Source organism: Balaenoptera acutorostrata, chromosome 9 (genome assembly GCF_949987535.1).
Source record: "Balaenoptera acutorostrata chromosome 9, mBalAcu1.1, whole genome shotgun sequence".
NCBI lineage: Eukaryota > Metazoa > Chordata > Mammalia > Artiodactyla > Balaenopteridae > Balaenoptera > Balaenoptera acutorostrata.
The window spans coordinates 14,774,922-14,801,447 of record NC_080072.1 but is presented as its reverse complement, the minus strand read 5'-3'; the positions used below and the strand labels follow the sequence as shown (position 1 = coordinate 14,801,447).

Here is a 26,526-nt window from a genome sequence, read left to right as displayed (position 1 = left end):
AGGTTCACGCTCTTTCAAAGACCGCCTCTTTACGCCTTTGTTTTCTGAGACGCTTGAAGAGATTGGTGAATCAGACTTACATGGTAAGGAAACCAGTTTTTATGGGAACGTCAAAGAGGAAAGAGATTAAGTAGGTCATCCATAGTGTGCCGAAAGTGCGGCTGAGGTTAGATAGCTGTATTTCCCCCATAGCCCTCTTCCTCCCCCCCGCCGTCACCGAAGCGGATGAAAACAAACAGTGACGATGGCGGCGCCGGGAAGCGACCGGCTGCTGGGCTGAAGGCAGGAGTGATCACTTGAGCTGTGAGGGAAGCCCTGAAGAGCGTCTGTAGACGTGAGTGCGACAACTCGCGCAGTCTTGGGAACGAAACTCCCGGGGCCTGCGAGCCACGAGGCTCCTGAGGCGAGAGGTATTATCTGCGACCCGTGCTGTCAGTGCAGCTCCGGAGCGCGGAGCTCTCAGCCAGGAGGCGCAACTGGCCGGCCCCAGGCCCCGGCCTCCGTAATGAGAGCCCCGAGCCACTCTCTGTGTTGCAGCTTCACAGGTACTAACTTTAGGGGGGATACCCCCGGATCTCTCAGCGCCCCCGGGTGGGAGGCTGTGGACCTGCGGCCTGCGGCCTGTCGGGTACGTCCTGGCGAAGCCGAAGCCTACTAGCTGTAGGTCAGTCCCCTAAGCTTTCTTTGGGAAGTCGGGTTACTGTAGGCTTCATTGGCCCTTGATCATTCCCAGTCCTTACAGAGATCCCCAGAGCTTTCGACTCTGCTTTCTCAGCTCTTTGGGTTAAGTCGTAAGGCTTTTTGGAAGGAATTTGTGGGCCCATAACTCTGTGGTTGGGTACCAGTATGAATGAGATAGGTTTTCATTCAATCAAGATTTGTTGAGTGCCAAATATGTACTCCGCGTGTAGGTGAGGGTGACTGTTGACTAGTGAAAAAAGGGACCCAAGGTTCACGACTCTCTTACTGGCAGTGGAATGACCTGTGGAAACCTGCGATCCATTCTCATTAAGTAAATCTCTGGGTAAGTGGCTAAGCACCTTCTTGGATTCATCACTAACTCATCTCAGTTTTCACTTTCTCAATCAGTTATTTACCAAGTTTTTCTGGTCAATTCAGTGTAGCGTTTCACTTTTAGTATTCCTTCCTCTCTGGCCGTCCCACAGCCAGAGAGAGAGGGGTGGAGGGCGGGGGAATGGATGTGAATGAACGAATATTTAAAGAACAAAAGTGCCTATTTTTTCATTACACTTACTTTAAAAGTCATCTCCTAAGGTGGAAGAATTTATTGAACACCTTCAATGGGAGATGTGCAATAATAAGAAACAACAGATCCTTTCTTTACACTAAATTAACTCCAGGTTATTGTGTGTTGTTTTATGTGTTAGTCCTTTCATGTGTGGATATCGTGTCTCCAATTAAATTATATGTTTTCGTTTGTTTCTTTCAACTCCATTTTTCAGCCGAGCAGAAGTCTTGTTAAGTGCTTGTGGAAGGGAATCCTGAGTTAATATTTTTCATACCCAGGGGATGATGAATAAGTGATGAAGCAAATGTCATATATATTGATCTGTATAGTAAAATGCATGTAGTTAATTCTCTCACTTTTCAAATTGTACCCCTTTGGGTTGGAAGTTAAGACGGCTATGGCAACTTCTGAGATTTACATTTCATAAAAATTGCTATTTCTTTACTTACACCTAACAGTTCTTATTATTTGTATTTTTTTTCCCCTCAAGTGGTTATTAGGATCTGCAAAAACTGCAGGTCTTCAGCTACTAAATACTCCAAATTATATTGTTTTATTTAAGGACTAAGAATCAGCTGGACACAATTCAGTCCTACCATATACGCCTACTGGAATTGTACTACTGTATGGAGGTGGGGGCAAGAAATCTCTTTTTTTTCATTGTCTTTCCTGCTTGCATCCACCCAGGTGCATCAGCTTATGACCTCCATGACTCAGAGCAGGGTGTCCATAGCCTAAATGCAAAAAGAAGCCTAAGACATTAACATTGAGCTTCCAAAGACATGCGCCCTACTACATGAGTGAGTTTTCAAAGATAATTTTGACTAATCAGAAAGTGCAACCACTATAGAACTTATTGCTGTCACTTGATAAGGTTCATTACCAAAGCTCTGCAATTACATTTTGTTCCATTGGGAGTGGAAGTTATTTATTTTGGAATTTTTATCTGGAGGGAACTTATTTTAATCTTAGTAATGCTTGGAAATCCCTAGAACTTTTACTTTTTAAACACTTTTTACATTATTATAGAAGAGGTGAAAATGATATTCATAACACTATGGTTGGAGCACTGCATTCCTCACTCTATGACCCTTTATTATTCAACTTAAGTTTTTTTGTTTTTATTTATTTTTAAAAAGTATTTATTTATGGGACTTCCCTGGTGACGCAGTGGTTAAGAATTCGCCTGCCAATGCAGGGGACATGGGTTTGATCCCTAGTCTGGGAAGATCCCACATGCCGCGGAGCAACTAAGCCCATGCGTCACAACTAGTGAGCCTGTGCTCTAGAGCCCATGAGCCACAACTGCTGAGCCTGCATGCTGCAACTACTGAAGCCCGCGTACCTAGAGCCCGTGCTCCACAACAAGAGAAGCCACTGCAATGAGAAGCCCGTGCACTGCAACGAAGAGTAGCTCCCGCTCACCACAACAAGAGATAGACCACGTGCAGCAACGAAGACCCAACACAGCCAAAAATAAATTTTAAAAATTAAAAAAAAAAAATTATTTATTTGGCTGCGCTGGGTATTAGCTGCAGCACATAGAATCTTCATTGCCTCCTGCAGGATCTTCGTTGCAGCACCACGGATCTTTAGTTGTGGCATGCAGGCTCTTAGTTGCACCATGCACGATCTAGTTCCCTGGCCAGGGATCGAACCCAGGCCCCCTGCATTGGGAGCGAGGAGTCTTAACCACTGGACCACCAGGGAAGTCCCTGGTTTTATTTTTTAATGGAAGAAAAGTATAGAAACTCACTGAGTAAGAAATGCAGGCTATTCAGCTATTATTTGAACTACTATATTGCTTAAAATTTTTTTGGCTTTGTATGTTGACTTTAGAGTCTTAAAATATGTATACTTTACTAAAAGCTTATTCTTGGAAAAAGCTTACCTAAACTTTATGTGTGGATAATTTAGAAGTAATTTCCAACTTGGGGTGTTGAGTTGAGTAAAATGAATTAACATAGGGCCTCATTTTTTCATGCATGGATTTAATAGAAGAGAGGGTGCACAGGGTTACTGGTCCTTGCCTCCTCTTTGTCAAATTGTGGAGAGCAGTAAAAACTGCAGGTAGTCCCTGACAGCATAAAGGCAGTGTATGCAAAGGGAGAATGCAGAGGAAGCTAACTAGTCCTCTATGACCAAGGGGAAAAAGAAACTTTTCTTGGGAATTCCTCAAAGTCCAGTGGTTAAGACTCCACGCTTCCACCGCAGAGGGTCACGGGTTTGATCCCTGGTCAGGGAACTATGATCCCGCATGCCTAGTGGTGCACAGCCCAAAAAAAAAAAAAAAAAGACAACAACTTGAAGTTTGGGTTTTACATCTTAAAACGATTTAAAATCCTTAAAGGGATGTAAAATTAGTTTTGAATCTTTAAAAAGATTTTAAATCCCTTAAGAGGATGTAAAATTAATTTTAAATAATTGTTTTTAACTGTAGAGTAAATGTGAGCCAGTTTGTTAGAGAAAGCCTCTAGGGCTTCCCTGGTGGTGCAGTGGTTGAAAATCCGCCTGCCAATGCAGGGGACACGGGTTCGAGCCCTGGTCTGGGAAGGTCCCACATGCTGCGGAGCAACTGGGCCCGTGAGCCACAACTACTGAGCCCGCGCGCCTGGAGCCTGTGCTCGGCAAGAGAGGCCGCGATAGTGAGAGGCCCACACACCGCGATGAAGAGTGGCCCCCGCTCGCCGCAACTAGAGAAAGCCCTCGCACAGAAACGAAGATCCAACACAGCCAAAAATAAATAAATAAATAAATAAATAAATTTAAAATTACCTTTCTAAAAAAAAAAAAAAGAAAGCCTCTAAATACCAGTATAGGTGGCACAAGAAATTTGGTTTTGCCCTGGTGGTGTCCCCCATATGCCCTTGGTTACAAGAGAAGGGAGAAGATTGTGAATCACCACTACATAGAAAAACAACTCAACATGCACAGTCTGTCAATAGTATCTTAGTAAAAATAAAGGTAAATAAAGAATGTATAGAAGTGATAACCCAGTATTCTTATTTTGGAAAATACTGTTTTCACTCTTGACTTTTGATTCATACAAATATGAAAGAAATAGAGTTAAAAATCATACTATTCTTTCCAGGCCTTCCAGGGTGGTTTGTCCCCACCCTCACATTCGTCCTGTATTGCCCAGAGCTATTATGTCATTAGTAGAGATTATGTAGAGACATACTTGTGGAGGTGTAAATGCCCTGTTTTAAATATAAGCTTAAGGGTGTTTTTATGCTTTAATCTGTTTCTGTTGGAATTTTCAAGAAATCAGATATTGGCCTTATGTATTCTGTAGACTGGTTGTTAAATTGTTCCGTAGTTAATCAAACACAGCTTTTGTCTTTTATCTTTATTCCCACTTCCCATTTTCTTTTGGTTTATTTTACTTTCTGGTTTCTTAAATTGAATACTTATTTGAGTTTTTTTTTTTTAATTATAAAGGCTATAAATTTTCCTCTGAATTCTTCTTTTGCTGTGTCTCATTTGTTGTCAAATATTCTTCATTTTGTTAATTTCTAGATCATTTGTAACTGGTTTTTATTTCAGTGTTTATTATAAAAAGCTTCCTAGTGTATACACGGTTAACTTTTTATCATATGTTTCTAGTTTATTGGATTATGGGCAATAACATCTTGGAAAAAAATTTTTTAAATGGTCAAGAACATGATCAGTTTATGGTGTCCCTTGAACCTAAGAGAATAATGTGAAAGGTGGAGTTAGATAACTAAGAGCTTTATTGAGGATCTCATATGTGGCAAGTACTCTTTACAGGAACTATCTCATTTCATCCTCACCACAACCCTATGAGAAAGGAATCTGAAGTACAAAAAGATTGAGTGACTCGCACTCTATGCCACCATATATATATATATATGAATGGCTTCTTTTTTTATATGGATTACTTTATGACTTAGTTACTTTAAATCTTTTTTTTTTTTATTTTTATTAATTTATTTATTTTTGGCTGTGTTGGGTCTTCGTTTCTGTGCGAGGGCTTTCTCTAGTTGTGGCAAGTGGGGGCCACTCTTAATCGCGGTGCGCGGGCCTCTCACTATTGCGGCCTCTCTTGTTGCGGAGCACAGGCTCCAGACGCGCAGGCTCAGTAGTTGTGGCTCACGGGCCTAGTTGCTCCGCGGCATGTGGGATCTTCCCAGACCAGGGCTCGAACCTGTGTCCCCTGCATTAGCAGGCAGATTCTCAACCACTGCGCCACCAGGGAAGCCCTGAATGGCTTGTTTTTTATTATTCAGATCCTCAAAAATTTTTTATATCTATTTGATATATCAAAGAGGTATGTTGAATCTTAAGGTATAGTTTTGGTTTTATCAAGCTCTCCTAGTATCTCTAGGAATTTTTGCTTTATGTATTTTATTGCTATATTGCTTACAGGTAAAGGTTTATGGCTATCATTTTCAGAGGTTATTTTATCGTTACTGAATGTCCCTTTTAATCTCATTTCATCACTTCTGGTCTGGAATTGTCATAAATATTGACACTTCTGCTTTCTTTTTCTTTTAATGTATTTATTTTATTTATTTTATTTTTGGCTGCGTTGGGTCCTCATTGCGCGCGGCCTTTCTCTAGTTGCTGCGAGCGGGGGCTACTCTTCGTTGCGGTGCGCGGGCTTCTCATTGTGGTGGCTTCTCTTGTTGCGGAGCACAGGCACTAGGCACGCAGGCTTCAGCAGTTGTGGCACGTGGGCTTCAGTATTTGTGGGTCGTGGGCTCTAGAGCGCAGACTCAGCAGTTGTGGCGCACGGGCTTAGCTGCTCCGCGGCATGCGGGATCTTCCCGGACCAGGGCTCGAACCCGTGTCCCCTGCATTGGCAGGTGGATTCTTAACCACTGCTCCACCAGGGAAGGCCCTGCTTTATTTTTCTTTTCTTTCTTTTTTCTTCCTTCCCCCCCACCCCAAGTGAGTGTATCTCTGCTTGCTTCTTTATTTTCAGACTTTCTTTGTAACTCTTTTGGTAGAAGACTATTTCAGTTGTTTAAACTTTTCCATTCTGTTTCTCATTTGTCTACAAAGAACTTTCTAAATGGAAAAAAAGATCTTTATGATTTACTAATTCTGATGCCTAGAAAGTGAGGAAATTACAGTTTTGTTCCCTTTATCCTTGAACTTGTACCTAACTGGGTTTTTTTTGGGGGGGGTTGTTTTATGGCTGCACCACCCAACTTTCGGGATCTCAGTTCCTGTGCAGGGATTGAACTCGTGCCCCCTGCAGTGGAATCGCAGAGTCCTAACCACTGGACTGCCGGGAACTCCCTTAACTGTTTTTTCTTATTAACTGCTCCTGATTTGCCACACTGAGCTTTTAAGCCTGAATCCAGAACATTTTAAAACTGTTAAAAATTGGAAAGCATAATTATTTTTTCAGTAATTGATGTTAATTAACTTTTCCCAGTTTTAGGGGCTGGAGATATTATCTGGGGTCATTTTTGTATAATCTCTTGCCAAATTATTCAGTTGTTTCTTTGAAATTATTTGCTCTTTCCTTCCTTTATTGACTGCTTCACCTTAGTCCAGTGCTATTACCAACTCTCATCTGGATTACTGAAATGGCTTCCTAGCTGGTCTTCCTGCCTCTGGTCCCTTTATTTCATCTCCCCTTCTCTATATTCAGATTAATGTCCCTAAATTTTTACCTATAGAAGAATCTGCATTGACTCCCTACTATAATCTACTGTTAGTCTCTTTTGCTCACTTTTATGTCTCCCTACTAATCTGGCTGGATCATACTTACCTACTTTTTATACATTTTTGTTCTCTGTCCAAATTCTCAATTTTGTGCTTCATTTAATTGAACATATTAAGCATAGTAATTTTAAGGTCTGTGTCTGATAACTTTTAATGTGTTTCTAATATCTTTTGGATTTTGATCATTTGTGTTTGTCTCCTTGAGTGCCTGGTTTACTTTAACATGTGCCAGAAATTGTATTTGAAAAGTTACAGAGATAATTTATGCGTTAGGACAACATTATTTTCTTCCAGGGAGAAATTAACGTGTGTTTCTGGCAGAGGCTGAGGGAAGAACTTATTCTCTACACTGTTGAAGCTGAGTGATGTGTAAAATTTTTCATAATAAAAACTTTTTAAAATTAGCTTGAAGTCATACAAATTACAACTACATTTGTTTTCTGAGAGAAGAACTATCCATTGTTTTTGTAAATTAAAAAAATCCTTAAAGGATACAGCAATAGCCTATTTATCTGGGTTATATATTATGGATTAAAAGGGAAAGGAGTAACAAGGAAATACTTGGAGAAAAAAGAAAAAAGGAAAGACCCATTCATAATGTCTGTCATCTCTGTACTCATTATATACCCTAATCTTAAAATTAAGCGATTACCAAATGTAAAATATCATGGCTGCCTTGGAAAACAGTTTGGCAGTTCCTCAAAAAAATTAAATGTTGAATCACCATATGATCCAGCAATTTCATTTGTAGGTATATACCCAAGAGAATCATATGTTAACACAAAAACTTGCCCATGAGTGTTCTCAGGAATATTATTCACAGTAGCCAAAAAGTGGAGACAACTTAGATGTCCATCACTTGATGAGTCAGTTAACAAAATGTAGTCTACCAATTCAGTGGAATATTATTCAGCCATAAAAAGGAATGAAGTACTGACACATGCTAAAATACAGAGTGAACCTTGAAAACATGCTAAGTGAAGGAAGCAAGTCACAAAAAGGTGACATAGGATTTCCTTTATGTGAAACTTCCAGAATAAGCAAGTCCATAGCAACAAAGCATACTAGTAGTTGCCAAGGACAGGGAGAAGGGGAAGGGGAGTGATGGATAACAGATGTGGGATTTCTTTTCAATGTGATAAAAATGTGATGGTTGCACATCCTTGTGAATATACTAAAAAGCACTGAATTGTACACTTTAAAATGGTAAAAAAAAATTTTCAATTTTTATTTATTTATTTATTTATTTTTGGCTGTGTTGGGTCTTCGTTGCTGCATGCAGGCTTTCTCTAGTTGCGGCGAGCAGGGACTACTCTTCGTTGCGGTGCGCGGGCTTCTCATTGCAGTGGCTTCTTGTTGCAGAGCACAGGCTATAGGCATGTGGGCTTCAGTAGTTGTGGCACGCGGGCTCAGTAGTTGTGGCTCGCAGGCTCTAGAGCGCAGGCTCAGTAGTTGTGGCGCACAGGCTTAGTTGCTCCGCGGCATGTGGGATCTTCCCGGACCAGGGCCGGAACCCATGTCCCCTGCACTGGCAGGCGGATTCTTAACCACTGCACCACCAGGGAAGCCCTAAAATGGTAAATTTTATGGTATGTGAATTATAACTCAGTTTGTTAAGAAAAACTAAAGTGATTCTTTAAAAAATTTTAACCTACTGCCTTAACATTCTAAGTCAACGTGTTTAACAAGTTCATAAATAAGCGTATTTCTTCTTAGCTTGCCCAATCTCCTATCTCAGATGTGTAGTCTCTCACATTGTCTTGTTCTTTTGAGTTCTTGGTGTTTTATTTCCATGTGCAATCTGCAAATTTTTAAATTCTGAGTTCATCTAGCTAAAAGTTGGAAGGAAGGGTTATGAATGGCCTGGCAGTAGGCTGTTGATGATCCAAGTCTGTGAAAGCTTCTCTCAAGGCTCCTTCGGGCTTCCTTCTGCCTGTTTCTAAGAGTTTCAGTGGTTTTGGACAAGTTTTTAGGTTAATTTCTTGGCTTTTTGTTTCCTTACCATCCATGTAGGTAGTGTAATTTTGGATCTTATATCTGTGTACCTTACTGATGTATGCTTTTGAAGTTTTGAGAGTAACTTCCCCACCTCCCAACCTTGCCATGATAGATGGCAAAGCTCTTCATTGCTTCTCTAGGATTCTTCTGGCCTCTGATCAAGGAGCACTTGGCTCTGGGGTTTTCTGCAGGGGAGGTTTCTACCTGCCCATAAGCTTGAGGTGTGATTCCCCCACACCCCACTCTTGTTCTCATGTGTTCATTATAAGAATCTGACCTTGCTCCCCATAAACCTCAGCTCCCTGGCATCAATTTTCCCTTATATCTATGGCTTTAACTTACCTTTTTTTCTGGAACCTGGGATTTTTCAGTCTTTCTGGTTTAGCTGTGTATCAAAACCTTTTTATTGTCATATCTTATTTGCATTTTTGTGTACCTGTAGAGGGCAGGGGTGGGGTGTTACTAATCACATTAGTTCAGTCCACATTGTTGTTGGATGTCCTCCGAGATTTGAAACTCGTGTCTGACATGGCGCAGTGCATTGAACTCCTTGTCTCCTTCACTCTCAAGGCAAGGATGTCCTGTGATGGGATCTTGGAAGTATAGCTAGAGCAGTCATTCAGATGTTTCAAAAATTGTATTTGAAATAGGTCTACAAGGAGATAGAAAACTTTTATGCTGGGTGAAAGTTAGTTAAGATCTTTACCCTGCTATAGACCATTTGATGAGAATGGATTTTGTTTGTTAGATTATTTTTGAAAAATGTAAGACATACAGAAAAATTGTAAGAATATTACAGTGAACTTTCATATACTCTTCACCTACATTCATACATTGTTCTCTCTTGGCCACATTGCTTTACTTCTCTCTGTATGTATCACATACTGTATAATAGAACAACGCACGATTTCTTACTTTTTTCTTTTTTCTTTTTTCCCCTGGACTCTTGAGAAAAGTTACTTGTATCTCTTAAGACAAGAACATTGAACAAAGTGTAATTGTATCAAATTCAGGAAATTTAATATTGATGCAATACTGGTTATGTAGTATACAGTCGGTATTCAAATGTTGCCAAATTGTTTCAATGCCCTCCTTTATAGCAACTTAAAAAAAAAAAAAAGTCCTGGGTTAAGCATTGCATTTAGTTGTCATACTCCTATTGCCTTTACTCTAAAACAGTTCTTCAGACTTTTTCTCTCATAAGATTGACTTTTTTGAAGAGTACAAGCCCATTATTATGTAAAATGCCCTGTCTTTCAATATAAGCTCATCTGATTGCTTCCTCATGGTTAGATTTGGGTTATACATTTTTTTTTTTTTTTTTGGCTGCGTTGGGTCTTCGTTGCTGCGCGTGGGCTTTCTCTAGTTGCGGCGAGCGGGGGCTACTCTTCGTTGCAGTTTGCGGGCTTCTCATTGCGGTGGCTTCTTTTGTTGCGGAGCACGGGCTCTAGGTGCATGGACTTCAGTAGTTGCGGCACGTGGGCTCAGGAGTTGTGGCTCGCGGGTTCTAGAGCGCAGGCTTAGTAGTTGCGGCGCACGAGCTTTGTTGCTCCGTGCCATGTGGGATCTTCCCGGACCAAGGTTCAAACCCATGTCCCCTGCACTGGCAGGTGGATTCTTAACCACTGCGCCACCAGGGAAGCCCCTATACAGTTTTAATAGAAAAGCTACATAAGTGATATGTCCTTCTCCCTACATCACATCAAGAGGATGTAATGTCAGTTTTTCAGTTGTTGGTATGTTTCTTTGATTACTTTAAGATTGTGTTCATCTGACTTCTCTTTGTAATTAATAAGTCAATAAGCAGGAAGACTGCGTGAAAATTTGTTGACAAAAGGTATATTTACAGTGGTTTTATCATCTACTGGTGATTTGCTTGAACCAGTTATTCCTGTGATGATTGCAAAATTGTGATTTTTTTTTTTTTTGGCTGCGCCACACGGCTTGTGGGATCTTAGTTCCCTGACCAGGGATTGAACCCAGGCCACGGCAGTGAAAGCTCCGAGTCCTAACCACTGGACTGCCAGGGAACTCCCAAAATGGTGATTTTCCTAAATCTTTATTTATTATACATTTACTAAGTGGCAATTTACTGTGAATAAGTATTCTTTCCCCCCCACTTATTGTACAACTGCCTTTGAAACCAGTGTTGGAGAAAATGTGAAAATTCTAATGTGAAAATTCTTGCTGTAGAATAATGACTACGGCAAGAAAAGATTATCTCTGCTCTTCCACTGTTAGTTGAAGAAGCAAATGTAAAATTGTCAGTTTTAATTTCAGTGTTCCCCAAACTTTTACATATTGCATGACAAACATGAGTTTAAAAACACTTTATGTGTATAAAGTGTTATTTAAACACTTATCAGTCTTGAAAATAATGCTGTGCTGAGCATTTGTCAGCAAGTTTGTTTTTTTAATTGCAGGCAAAATGTCCTGTTATCTCTGTAATAGTTTTCAGGTTACTGTTTTGTAGAGTATGTGTGAATAGAAGTAGGCATTAAACAAATATGAAAGCAATATTGTTAATATGCCAGGAGCTGTTACTCAAAACAACTGAGTTTGCTTAATAACATTCATCCTTAAGATAAATCAAGGAAGCTTTAACTCTTTAGATTAGTTCCGTGTATAAATTTGCTTTTCAAAAAAACTAAGGTTGTCTAAGAGAACTAGAAGACAAGCTACAGACTGGGAGAAAATATTTGCAAAAGATATATCTTTTTAAAAAATTTATTTATTTATTTGGTCTTAGTTGCGGCACGCGCGATCTTCGTTGCAGTGTGCGGGATCTTTAGCTGTGGCATGTGAGATCTAGTTCCCTGACCAGGGATCGAACCCAGGCTCCCTGCATTGAGAGTGCCTAGTCTTAGCCACTGGACCACTAGGGAAGCCCCAAAAGGGGTATCTTTTAAAATAATGAGTTGCCATCTCACAGCTATTAGAATGGCCAAAATCCAAAAACACTGACAACATCAAATGCTGGAGAAATCATGGAGCATCAGGAATTCTCACTCATTGCTGGTGGGAATGCAAACTTTCAGCCACTTTGGAAGACAGTTTGATGATTTCTTGTAAAATAAACATACTCTTACCGTATGATCCAACAGTTGCATTCCTGTAACTCACCCAAAGGAGTTGAAAACTTGTTTTCAGCAGGAGATTGGAGGCTCCTCTGGAGAAATTAAGTGTCTTTGGAGGGAAAAACCTCTATATACTGACACTTGAGGTTTCTTTCCATTGAAAAAAGGGTGAGGCTGCACCCAGCTTGTTCCTGATGACCCTCTTGGAGCCCTACCAGTTTACCAGACTCACTCATATACCCTGAGTTTCTGTCTTTTCGGTGCCTCATGCTCAAATGTGAATGGGACAGCCAAGGATCACCAGTTACTTGATGAAAGCCTCCATTGTGGCTGCCAGTATTTTTCAAGCTTAGTGAGGAAGGGAGCTCAAGAGGTGGGAGAGGGAGTGTCTCATAAAGACTTTGATAACCAAAGTTCACCATGTTTTTGATTCACTGTTTTCAAAAAGTTAATGTCCAGTCCTTTTTATTTTTCTTATTTATTTTAGTGTTTTTTTACTTTTTTAAATTGAGGTATAATTTACAATATTATATTAGTTTCAGGTATGATTCCAATTTTTTATAGATTATACTTCATTTACATTTATCCTAAAATATTGGCTACTGGGCTTCCCTGGCGGTCCAGTGGTTAAGACTCCATGCTCCCAATGCAGGGGGCATGGGTTCAATCCCTGGTTGGGGAGTAAAGATCCCACATGCCGCATGGCACAGCCAAAAACATAAATTAAATAAATGTGAAATATTGGCTACATATCCTTGTAGGTGACTGATTGGTTGATTGATTGTTAGTCAACAACCTTTAGTAGCTTATTTATTTTATACATAGTAGTTTATATCTCTTAATCCCCTACCTCTATCTTGCCCCTCCCCGCTTCCCTCTCCCCACTGGTAACCACTAATTTTTTTCTCTCTATCTATGAGTCTGTTTCTGTTTTGTTATATTCATTCATTTGTTTTTTTTTTTTTAGATTCCACATATAAGTGATAATATACAGTATTTGACTTTCTCTGATTTATTTCACTAAGTGTAATACCCTCCAAGTCCATCATGTTGTTGCAAATAGCAAATTTTCATTCTCTTTTATGCCTGAGTAGTATTCCATTGTGTGTGTGTGTGTGTGTGTACACACACACACACACACACACACACACACCATGCTAGTGGTAGAGGGAGGATTCCAAAATGGTGATTGCACCAGTGTCCATGTGGTAGAACAAGCTCCCAAAAATGACTGCCACAAGTATCTGTGTCCCCGTGGTGAACTCCAGTTGCCTTCTGCCTCTCCAGGAGACTCTTCAAGATCAGCAGGTAGTTACTCTTCAAGGTCAGCAGGTGGTTCTGACTCAGGCTCCTTTGAAATTACTACTTCTGCCTTAAAGGTCCCGGCACATGTGAGAGTTTGTGTGCCCTTTAAGAGACTCCATTCTATTTCCCACAGCCCTCTGGTGCTCCCAGATGTAAGCCCCACAGACCTACAAAGCCAAACATTCTGGGGGCTTGTCTTCCTGGCATAGGACCCCCAGGCTGGGTAGTCCAATGTGGGACTCAGACCCCTTGCTCCTTGAGGAGAATCTCTGCAATGGTAATTATTCTTATGTTTGTGGGTTCCTCAACTGGGGGCATGGGTCGTGACTGTACTGGGACTCCCTACTCTTACCCATCTTGTTGTGGTTCCTTCTATTTATCTTTAGTTGTAGAAGATCTTTTCTGGTAGGTTAGGGTTAGGGTCAGGGTCTTTTTCCTCAGTAGTTGTTCTGTACATAATTGTAAGTTTTGTGAGAGGAGGTGAGATCAGGGTCTTCCTACTCCACCATTTAGGGACCTCCCAATGTCCAGCCTTCTAACGTTAGGAAGGAAGGGCAGTTCTGGTCTGAGTGGGGTCATGGTGTGGGTGTAGGGCTTAGAGTGGGGTCTAACTGCTTCTTCTGTGGACTTTCAAATAATATTCCTGTTTTCAGCCCCATCTGCCACCCTACTTTCGTAGCTACCTGGTGACTAATTCCTTAGACTTTCTTAGGTTCTTTGGTTCAGAAGAGCTTTCTTTGTTTAGGGTTTCTCCCGCTGCTGGCTTGGATATCAGCTGTGCTCTGCTTAGTCAGTTATCTATTTCTTCTACTTTCTACCTTCCCGAACTTTGATTTTGTTGTCTCTCGTCTGTGTGTATGCTTTTTAAGTCCCCCACCCTTTTTTTAGGAGTGAGCAGAAATAAACATTGAACCTTTATCCTTAACCAGTCTGTTCACTTTTTTCCCCCAATATTTTGTTGACATCTTTCATTGTTATTTCTTCTTCTGGGTTTATTTATAGCTTTTATATTTCTGTGCTTTTAATTGAGGATTGGGAAAGTAGTTGAGATAAATGGTTTTTGTCTGCCTAAGAAGAACTCATATTTTTAAAATTTAAAATTAGCATTTCAGTATGAAAGTAAGTAAAAGATCTAAAAAACCTGTCTATCCAGATAACTATACTTTTCCCTTACCTGATTGTATCATTTGCACTTGAGCAGTGTTGTAGAATCTTCTGTCTAGTATTTGGGTGTTGGTGATTATCTACATCCATTACATAATAATGGGAAACTTTATTTATTTAGTAATGGCATATTTTTTTTCTTTTTGGGTGTGTGTTAAAATACAAGCAACAGAATTTACCATCTTAACCATTTTTCAGTGTGCAGTTCAGCAGCATTAAATACATTCACATTGTTGTGCAGCCTTCACTACCGTCCGTCCTCATAACTTTTCATCTTGTAAAACTGAAACTCTACCTATTAAACAGCAACTCCCCATTCTCTCTTCCCCCCAGCTCCTGGCAACCACCATTATACTTTCTGTCTCTATGATTTTGACTACTCTAAGTACCTCATATAAGTGGATTTGTCTTTTTGTGACTAGTTCTTTTCACTTTAGCATAATGTCCTCAAAGTTCATCCATGTTGTAGCATGTGTCAGAATTTCCTTCCTTTTTAAGGCGGAATAATATTTCATTGCATGTATATACCACATTTTGCTTATCCATTCTATTTTCAGATAATTGTTTAAAAACATTTTAGTATGGCAGAAGCCTGCACATGTTCTAAACACTGTGGGAACCTGACAGAATTATTTGTTGTTATGAACTTCTGTTAATGAAAATGATGTGTAGAGAATGTTGCTAAATTGAAATTGCTAATCAAGGTCCAGTAAATAGTTTTTGTTATTTGTTAAATGTCTTAAGCCTTGAAGAAAGGCCTTAATTAAGTGAGGTATTTCTCAGACAAGAAAAGCTACAAGTGGCAAGTCTGGGGAAATAGATGCTGATGAAACTTGAAGGGACAGCAATATTAAGAGCATTATGATTCATAAATATATTTTTGGCCTAATTAAGCCATTTTAGAGGTGACCCCTGGTAAATTTAATCAAGTATATGTGGGTGGGAACCACATAGAACTTTTTGTAAATGTCCAAAATCATACATAGTAATTGGTTTATGTCCCTAAGGCAAACAAATTTAATAAAGGAGGTAATAAGTAGCGCTGATGAGCTTGCTTATTCAACATATTAACAGGAAAGGGACATGAAATTTGAATGCTTGTGAAACCTTGCACCTCAGATTGGCACTTGAACCCACGTGTGGGGACTCGAACCCAGCCAAAACCCATGGTCTTCCAACTGAGATCACACACATGGTTTCAGGACTTAATGAAGCTCAGGTTCTTGATGTCTCATAGCAGAAAGAATTCAGTGAGAGACAAAGTGATAAGTAAGAAGTGGATTTATTTAGAGAGAAATGCACTCCACAGAGTGTGGGCCATCTCAGAAGGTGAGAAAGGCACCAGGGTATGGGATTGTCAGTTTTTATAGGAGTGGGTAATTTCATAGGCTAATGAGTGGGAGGATTATTCCAGCTATTTTAGGGAGGGGTGGGGATTTCCAGGAATTGGGCCACCGCCCACTTTTTGATCCTTATGGTCCGTCTTGAAACTGTCATGGCGCCTGTGGGTGTGTCATTTAGCTTGCTGATGTGAGCGTGTACTGAGGCTCAAGGTCTAGTGGAAGTCGACTTGTCCGCCATCTTGGACCCATTTGGTTCTAATCAGTTTACGTCATGTCCTCAGGCTATGTCATTCTTTCAAAGGTTGTGCCCTGCCTCCTTCCCTCCTGTTTCACTTGCAGAAGAGTTTGCTATGTAATTGAGACACTAGAATGCTAAGAGATAAAGTGGCCCTGACTTAAACTAAGTGGTAACCTAAAAGCCCTACTTTGGCTTAGTCTTCTAGCAGCTGATATATTTTCTTAAAACCTGTTCCATCAAGGGTCTTTGGCAGTTATAACATGTTGGTGACAGTGACTGATATGGGCAGTGGTCTGTAAAGTCTAAAGGAAAGAAAGTCACATACATGCATTGTCAGCCAAGAAGGCCCTCTCTAGACTCTTGGTGGAAGAATTCCAACGTGCTTGTTCCTGAGGTAGAGAAAGATATTATGAAGCTAATAGTGGGTTGATACGATTTTAGGTTCCCAAAATGGCCTCCTTGTAGGAAAGGCAACATGTTGATCACTTGATGCTTCTTTCTATCGACTTGGCAGTTTTATTTCTCAATTAATAAATTGGATTTATGGTATGTAAACTGTCTCTTGTAACTTAAGTCCCCCAAACCTTGACTGAACTAATAAAATTAGTTTTCTGAGCATGTGCATTCAAGGACTAGATCCTTGTCCAGGATCATCATTTATTTGCTAGTTTCAATGACCAAGATCTTTCCTGAAAGTACCAGCAAGCCTCTGATTACCTTTGCAAAATCACTTTACCTATTTTCCCCGCTGACTTTGTATGTGGACTCTTGAAGGTCAGACTGAGGAGTCTGCCCAAAGTTCTGGCACATAGGAGCAATATGATGACATAATGCTTTATTAGACTAGCCTTTCAGTGGTTTACCTGAGGTTTACAGTATAATCTGGAAGGAGGTGTTGGGGAAGAAACTTTTCCTATAACCTCTTGGATTCAGCAGATGGGGGTGTGCAAATTAAACCAACAAAAGATAGATTAGCAAGATAAAAGACAGAGTTCATTAATGCCTGCAAAGTGTATACCACAGGAGTGCTCAGTGATGAATAGCTCAAGGAGGTGGTAAAAATTTGGGACTTATATGCCTAACTCAGTAGGAGAAAGAGAGGGGAAAAAGGTTTTGTGGGAAGAAAAATTAGTTTCTTTAGGAAAGAAGAATGGGTGTTTAGGAGAACAAATGGGAAATAAGAAAGTTTGTGATAACATTTGCTTGTGTGGGTGCAAATGGTCTTTCCGTCTTCTTCATGACTATGAAACTCCCTCAGATAGGGGATTTATATTAGGTTTATATTAGGTCTCTCTCCTGGGATTAGAAGCCAACCTGAAATGGGAATTTATGGCAGTCCTCATTTCTTAGAAGTTTCCGCTTTTAGTCAGATAAGGGAAGCTCTGAGAACATTTCTTTTCTACATCTGTTGAATCTCAAATGTCTTCAGCTTAAAATAATCTTTATGCCAAAGTGGCATATTTTAGGATGGCATAGCCTATCCTCTTCAAAGGTAAAGTAACTAACCAAGAGAGTCTCTTCCAGATAAGAAATGAGACTTGGATTAAGGTGGTTATCTATGGAAATGAAAATGCCGCTAATATAAAGGATTTTGTATAAGCATAAGTTTGAAGGATTCAGTAATTGGCTAGTGTAGTAAAGGGCAGAAAAAAAGAAAAAATTCAGTGTTTTTAATGTTTGTACCAAATTTCCCTTTATATTCCTTGGAGCACTCAAAGAAGGAATTTTGCAAAGTGCAAAGCAAAAGTAAACTTTCTATTACATTTCTATTGTAAAGGATGAACTAACATCCTTGATAGATAGCCTAGGCCTAAGGGGACAATAAGCTCTGATCCCTCTGAGAGAACTTTTTCTCTGTGGAGACCACCCTTTTTGGCTCAATAACTAACTCTAGTTACATAATCCTTTGAGTGCTTCCAGTGGTACAAAAAGTCACAAGAGTCATTGTGCCGTTATAATGTTTGTGCTTTGGTAGATACTCTGGTAGTGGGAGCACTTGCCCACTTCAGTGTAAGATAGGGGCAGCCCAATCCTCCAGCACTGTTCTTATCTCAGATCTGTTGCTGTGTTGCTTCAGGGCCTTGAGCTGTTTAACCCTTTAAAAGGTCTTTTTATTTTTACTTTAATATTTGTTAGTGTTCTTTTCAACCAAAATTAGGAAGGCCTGAAGGTGGGTGTACATGTCAAGCATATTATTTGATAGGCCCCCAAAGATGAGTCCTTTGTAATTTGATCAGTGGATTCTCCTGTGGCATCTCATCCATTATTTCTTCTCAAAGATTTTATTTCTCCTTCATTGGTTTCTTCCCACCCCCCCCCCCCCCCCCCCCCCGCCACCGTAAATTTGCTCAGATATTCCTATCCTACAGGGAAAATCCTTTTAACGGAGAAGCTTGAGCTCTTTTCCTGTCTAACATCTCAGAAGTATCTGAATCCATTCCTCACTACCACCCTAAGAAACTCTCCTCTCAAAGGTCATTAACAATGTAATGCCAAGTCCAGTGGCCTTTTCCTCTTGAGAATGAAGGAATCCAGAATATGTCATCCCAAAATATGCCTCTTTGACATAATAATTATTTTGAGCTGAAGGCAGTTAAGAAGCAGCAAATGCAGGAGAACCTTTCTCTGCCCTCCCGTTTTCTGCCTAAAGGCGGGATATAAATTCCCCTTTTTTACTGGAGACAGATTCTTATCAGACCTGAGAAGACACCAGAGAAATCTGCAAACAAACCTTGCTCCCTTACTTAGTTTCCTCCCACAGCCTGCACTCTTGAATGCCTAAAACTGCTTTCCTTTGTCCTGTCATTTCTCTATGAAGTTATTATTCTTTGTTGAAGACCCCATATGAGCCATAGTTCTAAGCCACTGCTTTGAGTTATTTTTTGTTGAGGTTTCTCCTCTGTGGTAGGTGCTGCATTAGTCAGTAAACTGTTTTTCTCTTGTTAATCTGTCTTTTTGTTGAAGGAGTCCCAGCTCAAAGTTTAAGATGAGTAGAGGTAAAGTTTTGCCTCCTCCACAAGAACTTACACTGTTTGACCATCCCTTCAATCTTGAAACTTTAATTTCCCCTCAGTTTCAATGAAAACTTCTCAGAAATCATTTTATGTCCTATTTCTCTGATTAGTTCTTGCATTTCTTTTTGTGGTTCTTTTATGCAAATGCTTTCCAAGGTCGTTGTTTTGTTTTTTTTCTGTTATCTCCCTTGGTGATTTCATCTGTTGCTATAATTTTAATTATTCCTTCTTTTTTGAGATTTATCTCCAACTTTAATCTCAGTCTTAACCTTTTCCATTAGCTTCAGATTTAGCATTTTCAGACAAATCTTCAGGTGTTTCTAACTCAACCTATTAAATAAACCAAACTGATTGGCAAAAAATAGTGAACCTTGATCCCTAACGTACACCACGTATACAAATTAATTTTCGATGGATCACGAATCTACATGTGAAAGGTAAACAGTAATGTTTCTAGAAGAAAATGTAGGAGAATATTTTCATGACTTTGAGATCAGCAAAAAAATTTTTAACAGGACACAGAAAAGTGCTAACCATCAAAGAAAAGGTTGATAAATTGGACTTACTAAAATAAAGAACCTCTGATCATCAGGAAACTCCATAAGAGGATGATACTCAGCAATAAAAAGAAATGAACCATCGGGACTTCCCTGACAGTCCAGTGGTTGAGACTTCACCTTCCAGTGCGGGGGATGCAGGTTCGATCCCTGTGGGGAGCTAGAATCCCACATGGCCTTGTGACCAAAACATGGAACAGAAGCAATATTGTAACAAATTCAATAAAGACTTTAAAAAATAGTCCACATCAAAAAAAAATTTTTGGGGCTTCCCTGGTGGCGCAGTGGTTGAGAATCTGCCTGCTAATGCAGGAGACACGGGTTCGAGCCCTGGTCTGGGAAGATCCCACATGCCACGGAGCAGCTGGGCCCGTGAGCCACAACTACTGAGCCTGTGCGTCTGGAGCCTTTGCCCCGCAACGGGAGGGGCCGCGATAGTGAAAGGCCCGCGCACCGCGATGAAGAGCGGTCCCCGCACCACGATGAAGAGTGGCCCCCACTTGCCGCAACTAGAGAAAGCCCTCGCACGAACCGAAGACCCAGCACAGCCAAAAATATATAAATAAATTTTAAAAAAAATTTTTTTTAAAAAGAAATGAACTATCAACATAGAATATAACACGGGTGAAAAAAAATATAACATGGGTGAATGTCAAAATAATTGTGTTGAGTGAAAGAAACCAAAGAGTACATACTGTATGATTTAATTTATATAAGACTCTGGAAAATGCAGATAAGGATCTTTAGTGATAGAAAGCATCTCAGAGGTTGTTTAGGTACGGGGGATTATGGGGGCACGGCTGGAGGGAGGGATGACGAAGGAACATGAGGAAACTTTTGGGGAGTAATTGTTATGTTCACTATTTTGTGGTGATGATTTTACAGTTATAAACCTGTCAAAACTTATCTTATACTTCTGATATTGTCAGTTATACCTCAATAAATCTGTATTTAATGTGGACATAAAGACCACCCAGATGAGAACAGGTGAAGGCCATTTATTCAGAGCTTGCAGTAGCAGAGGAGTCAGCTCCAGCACTTGGCTTTGGCAGAGATGCAAAGGCAGGTAGACCACTGGGGAAGCTTTATAATGGAAAAAAGGCAGGGAAGCCTTCAGGTATGTCCTAATTTGGGGCTGTTGGCACAAGGAAGCTGTAGGCCGCCTGACTGCAAGTGGGGGTATCCTATATGATTGGTTGGGGTACATATTTGGCTTTCTCTGGTTGATCCTAAGTTGGAAGCAAGGATAAAAATTAGAGAAGCTGTCAGTTAATCAAGTCCTGGCTGTTTGGGGCCAGTTTTTACAGGGGTTATCATTTGACTTCCTGGACTGGTTGCTAGAGATAGTCTGACTTCCTTGACTGGTAAGTGTAGATAGTAGGTTGGCTTCCTGGGCTGGATTTTTGCAGATTGTGGGTCAGAGCTCTATCTTTATATATATAGTCTGGCCATTGTCCGTTAGTATGTCGTGACTCTCATGATAAGAAACAAATTCCACAAGAAAGGCAAGCCACAAACTAGGAGAAGATATTTGCAGTACATATCCAACAATGTACTGAATCCACTATATATTTTTTAAAACTCCCACAATTCAATAAGAAAAAGACAACCAAATTTTTAGGTGGGCAAAAGGCTTGAACTAGCACTTTATGAAAGAGGGTATCCAGATGTCTAATAAGCATATGAAAAGGTGTCAGTGGGGGAAAGGCAGTCATCATTTCATCTCTAATTTAATCATCAGTCATTCAATTCAGATTAAATGAGATACCACCACACTCCTACCAAGATGGCTAAGGAATCAGCAATACGAAGTGGTAGTATAGCTGTGGAACACTGGAAGCTCTAACGTACTGTTGGTGGTAATGTAAATTGGTACAGATCCTAGAAAACTGTTTGGCAGTATCTGTCAAAGCTAAACACAGGCATACCTTGGATATATTGTGGGTCGGTTCCAGATCACTGTGATAAAGTGAATCACATGAATTTTTTTGTTTCCCTGTGCATGTAGAAGTTGTGTTTAAACTAAACTATAAAGAGTGCAATAGCATTATGTCTTAAAAAAAACAATGTACATACCTTAATTTAAAAATACTTTATTACTAAAAAATGCTAGCCATCATCTGAGCCTTCAGTGAGTTGTAGTCTGTTTGCTGGTGGAGGGTTTGAAATATTTTGAGAATTACCAAAATATGACACTGTGACACGAAGTGAGCAAATGCCATGGGAAAAATGGCGCTGATAGACTTGCTCAACACAGGGTTGACACAAACCTTCAATTTTTTTATTTAATAAATTTACGTATTTTATTTATTTATTTTTGGCTGCATTGGGTCTTCGTTGCTGTGCGCGGGCTTTCTCTAGTTGCGGCGAGCGGGGGTTACTCTCTTCTTTGCAGTGCGTGGGCTTCTCATTGTGGTGGCTTCTCTTGTTGCGGAGCAGGGACTCTAGGCGTGTGGGCTTCAGTAGTTGTAGCATGTGGGCTCAGTAGTTATGGCTCACGGGCTCTAGAGGGCAGACTCAGTAGTTGTGGTGCATGGGCTTAGTTGCTCCACAGCACATGGGATCATCCCGGACCAGGGCTGGAACCCATGTCCCTTGCATTGGCAGGCGGATTCTTAACCACTGCGCCACCAGGGAAGCCCCTTCAATTTGTTTTTTAAAAAGAGGAGGGGGCAATATTTGTGAAGCAAGGTGCAATAAAACAAGGTATGCCTGCATATGCATACTCTATGACCCAACAGCAACACTCCTGGCTCTACATCTGATAACAGTGAGTATTTATATTCACGAAAACTCTCATGTAAGAATATAATAACCGACTTCCCTGGTGGCGCAGTGGTTAAGAATCCAATTGCCAATGCAGGGAACACGGGTTTGAGCCCCGGTCCGGGAAGATCCCACATGCCGTGGAGCAACTAAGCCCGTGCACCACAACTACTGAGCCTGCGCTCTAGAGCCCGTGAGCCACAACTACTGAAGCCCGCATGCCCTAGAGCCCGTGCTCCACAACAAGAGAAGCCAACACAATGAGAAGCACACACACCACAAGGAAGAGTAGCCCCGCTCGCCGCAACTAGAGAAAGCCCGTGCACAGCATCAAAGACCCAATGCAGCCAAAAAAAAGAATATAATAGCTAAAAGCAGGAAACAACCCAAATGTTTATCAACAGTTTAATTTATAAATTGTGGCATATTCATAAAATGGAGTGCTACATAACAATGAAAAAGAATAAACTGCTACATGCAGCATTATAAATGAATCTTACAGACATAATGTTGAATAAAGGAAGGTACACAACAAAAGAGTTAATACTATTTGATTCCATTTATAAGAAATTCAAAACAAAACTAATCTATAGTGATAGAGGTCAGAATCATGGTTACTTTTTGGTGGTTTTATTGACCAAGGGAACACAAAGGCACCTTCTGGATTATTGGAAATGTTCTATAACTCGATCCGGGTTGTCATTGTATGAGTGTTTACATACAAAATGTTTATTGAGCTGTACACCTAAGATTTGTGCATTTCACTATATATAAGTTATACCTCAATAAAGAACAGTGTTTTTTTTTTTTAACTTGTATTCATTATTTCCTGTTTCAACTCTCTCCTTTTGTTTATACCTTTCCTTAAAACTAGCTCTCCCTCTGGCTTTCTTGTTTTTTTGTTAACTGAAAGCCCATTAAACTTTTTGCACTCAGCCCTTAAATCCTGTCAGCTCTTCCTTTAAAATACCTCCCATCCATACTATTTCCAAATCATGTCTGTATCTGTATTAGAGTTTTAGCCTTGACCACGGCCTGAATTATTGCCAAGGACCTAATTGATTTCCCTGCTTTCCATACTCAAAACTATTCTACAATATGCCAGCAAAGCTATCATCTAAAGCACCATTTGGATTGTGTTGCTTCCTCTCCTCAAAAGCCTTGAGGGTGCTCCCATTTCTGGCATATTAGACACAGGTCAGTCTCTAGCATTGTATTGAAGACTCTCATGACCTGGCCCCAGCCAGCCATACACAACCGCTGGAAAATTGGCATACTTAACAGTTCCAAACCCATTTTGCTCTCTGTGGCTTATACGCCTTTGTTCATGCTCTTCTCTCCGTAAATGCTTTCTTCCTCATACCAGCCCCTTCTCAAAACATTTTAACCTGGGGGTTTATGATGTACTTCGTGAAACTCATGAACTCCCTGAATATACCCAAAGTTTCTGTATTTGTGAATTTTTTTGGAGAAAGGGCTTGTCATGTCATTGGATTCTCAAAAGGGGTCCAAAACCCACCCCCACCTCCACCCCACTCCCGCCCAAAGTTAAATTGATTTACTGGCCTTTTGAAGGAATGTTAACTCACTTTATGTTTTAATAAAGTTTTTGTCTCATTAACACTTAGTCTTCAATATGCTGGATAATAAAACTTTTTTAATAGGTAAGTAATATAACTTTTTTAATAGATAAGTTATATTTAAAAGCTCAAAATTTCAGATTCAGGTAAAATGGCTTGTCTCATCTATTTTTAAGGTCTCTGGATTTAGCTCTTTGTGTGGAATTTATTTTGCTCAAAAGATAGTATATATTTTTCACTTTGGTGTCTTTAGTCAGGGGGGAAATTTTTTTTACCTCCTACGTGACTATTCATACAGCTAGTAGACAATACCATCTCTGTATGCTTTGTTGTAGCAATCCCTTTTAAAAGATATTAGTCACATTTTTCAACACTTTTTTTTTCCTTCCTGTTTTAGATTCCTATAGGCAATGGAAACTGATCTCAATTCCCAGGACAGAAAGGACCTGGACAAGTTCATTAAGTTTTTTGCCCTCAAGGTACTATATCCATTCTCTTGAGCCTAGAGCTGTTAGAAATAACTTCCGTGCTTCTCCCTTTTTGGAAATATAGCATAACAGCTTGCAGCTTGCCCATTTTAAGGGATACTTCTGTCTGTTGTAAACCAAACTGTGAAATTCGGGGGCGGTACTGGGGGTGTAACTAAAAAGTAGCTTCCAATTTTCCACAGCTACTTGTTCAAAAAAAATTTTTTTTTGCAAGCCTGTTTGCAGAAATGTCAAACTTATTATGCCAGGTTATTGGCACAGTATGTTCCCTTGGGGTGGGAACAAAGACTGCGGACTGGAATGGACAGCAGTTTGGGCATCTTTCCGTAAGCATCAACTACCTCCGAAATGTCTCACTTTCACTTATTGTTCCCTTCTGGGTAAATGAAGAATTAAAACTGAATTTTGAATGCTTTAGAAGGCATATTTTCCTAAATCTAAAAATCATTTCCACCTCTCTCACTTCTTCCTCTCAACCATTGCTATGTAAGAATAACCCATGCAGTAGATTCTGGTTGTAAAATTAGTTGGAAGACTTTTGCCATATGGGCCAAGTCATATGAATAATTGTGGAATCCTTGGTTTAAATCAGCTATGATTACATAAGTGTATGGCAGTGAATATTTAAACCTATGGTTGACTTGTTTTTCTATGAAAGTCAGAGCCACCATGTGCAACTTTCCTTCTGCCATGTGAGAATATTATAGATTACAAGCCTCAAACTGTAATTTCTCTAATTGGTTGACACTGTGCCCTCAGGAATATTTACAGTATTACTTTTGTGCCGTGTATTTTTCCTACCTGTTCTTGAAGGTTTTAAATCCTACCCTTTCCTGAAGTATAGTTATGATCATTGGCATCTTTTTAATCCTGCATTGGGAGGGTTTTAACCCTGATTAGGAGCCAAATCAATTTGTTATAACTTTTCATCTTTGATTTTTTGTTTGTTTGCTTTTTTTAGACTGTCCAAGTGATTGTCCAGGCTCGACTGGGCGAGAAGATTTGTACTCGTTCATCTTCTTCCCCAACGGGTTCAGACTGGGTAAAATTCCAATTCTTTGCTAAGGGATATACTATGGTGTTTGTCACAAGGAATCATGGAGTAGTAATAAATAATGCTATTTCTAGTATTACTAAATCATAACATTAAAATACCTAATTCCATTTGATCCATTCACTTGGAAAGTATGTTCTTCATCAATGTTAGTCTGATGTATTTGTTTTTTGGCTTTCCGCTGTGATAGGTGAAAAGCTTTTTCAACCTGAGTTCTGGGGCTTTGATGCAAGATATCTTATGGGGAAGGGAGAAGTAAATAAATGTCCTTAATCAGTCAAGAGCAATGCCTGCTTTACTCAGCATCCAGTCTTACTACTTTATGTTTCTATAATGTTCCTTGTGAGTGTTTAAACACAAAGTTCCTTTTGTGTTCTAGTTCAATTTAGCAATCAAAGACATCCCAGAGGTTACACATGAAGCAAAGAAGGCGCTGGCAGGGCAGTTGCCTGCCGTCGGGAGGTCTATGTGTGTGGAGATCTCACTCAAGACCTCTGAGGTAAGGTTATGGCCAGAAGGGTGTCTTTTTTTCTTTTTTTTTTAACTTTTTATTTTATATTGGAGTATAGCTGATTAACAATGTTGTGATAGTTTCAGGTGCACAGCAAAGGGACTCAGTCATACATATACATGTAGCCATTCTCCCCCAAACTCCCCTCCCATCCAGGCTGCCACATAACGTTGAGCGGAGTTCCTTGTGCTATACAGTAGGTCCTTGTTGGTTGTCCATTTTAAATATAGCAGTGTGTACATGTCGATCCCAAACTTCATAACTATCCCTTCCCCCCATCCTTCCACCCCGGTTACCGTAAGTTCATTCTCTTAAGTCTGTTAGTCTGTTTCTGTTTTATAAATAAGTTCATTTGTATATTTCTTTTTAGATTCTGCATATAAGGGATATCACAGGATATTTCTCTTTCTCTTTCTGACTTACTTCACTCAGTATGACAGTCTCTAGGTCCATCCATGTTGCTGCAAATGGCATTATTTCAT

General features: G+C 40.0%; 1 protein-coding gene across 7 annotated transcripts in view; it reads left to right on the top strand.

The window, feature by feature from the left end:
- The first annotated feature begins 188 nt into the window (after positions 1 to 188).
- ATG13 (autophagy related 13) overlaps positions 189 to 26,526 on the top strand; it is a 49,889-nt gene continuing 23,551 nt past the window's right edge. For 2 of the 7 annotated variants that reach the window (XM_057552083.1, XM_007181160.2), the window contains exons 1-5: positions 190 to 545; positions 912 to 1,024; positions 24,389 to 24,470; positions 25,441 to 25,521; positions 25,913 to 26,032. In XM_057552083.1, the coding sequence (XP_057408066.1) occupies positions 24,402 to 24,470; positions 25,441 to 25,521; positions 25,913 to 26,032 (270 nt within the window). In that variant the 5' untranslated portion in view covers positions 190 to 545; positions 912 to 1,024; positions 24,389 to 24,401. Of the gene's footprint in view, positions 546 to 911; positions 1,025 to 24,388; positions 24,471 to 25,440; positions 25,522 to 25,912; positions 26,033 to 26,526 lie in introns of all 7 variants that reach the window. The other 5 variants (XM_057552085.1, XM_057552082.1, XM_057552081.1 and 2 more) reach the window with 4 other exon arrangements.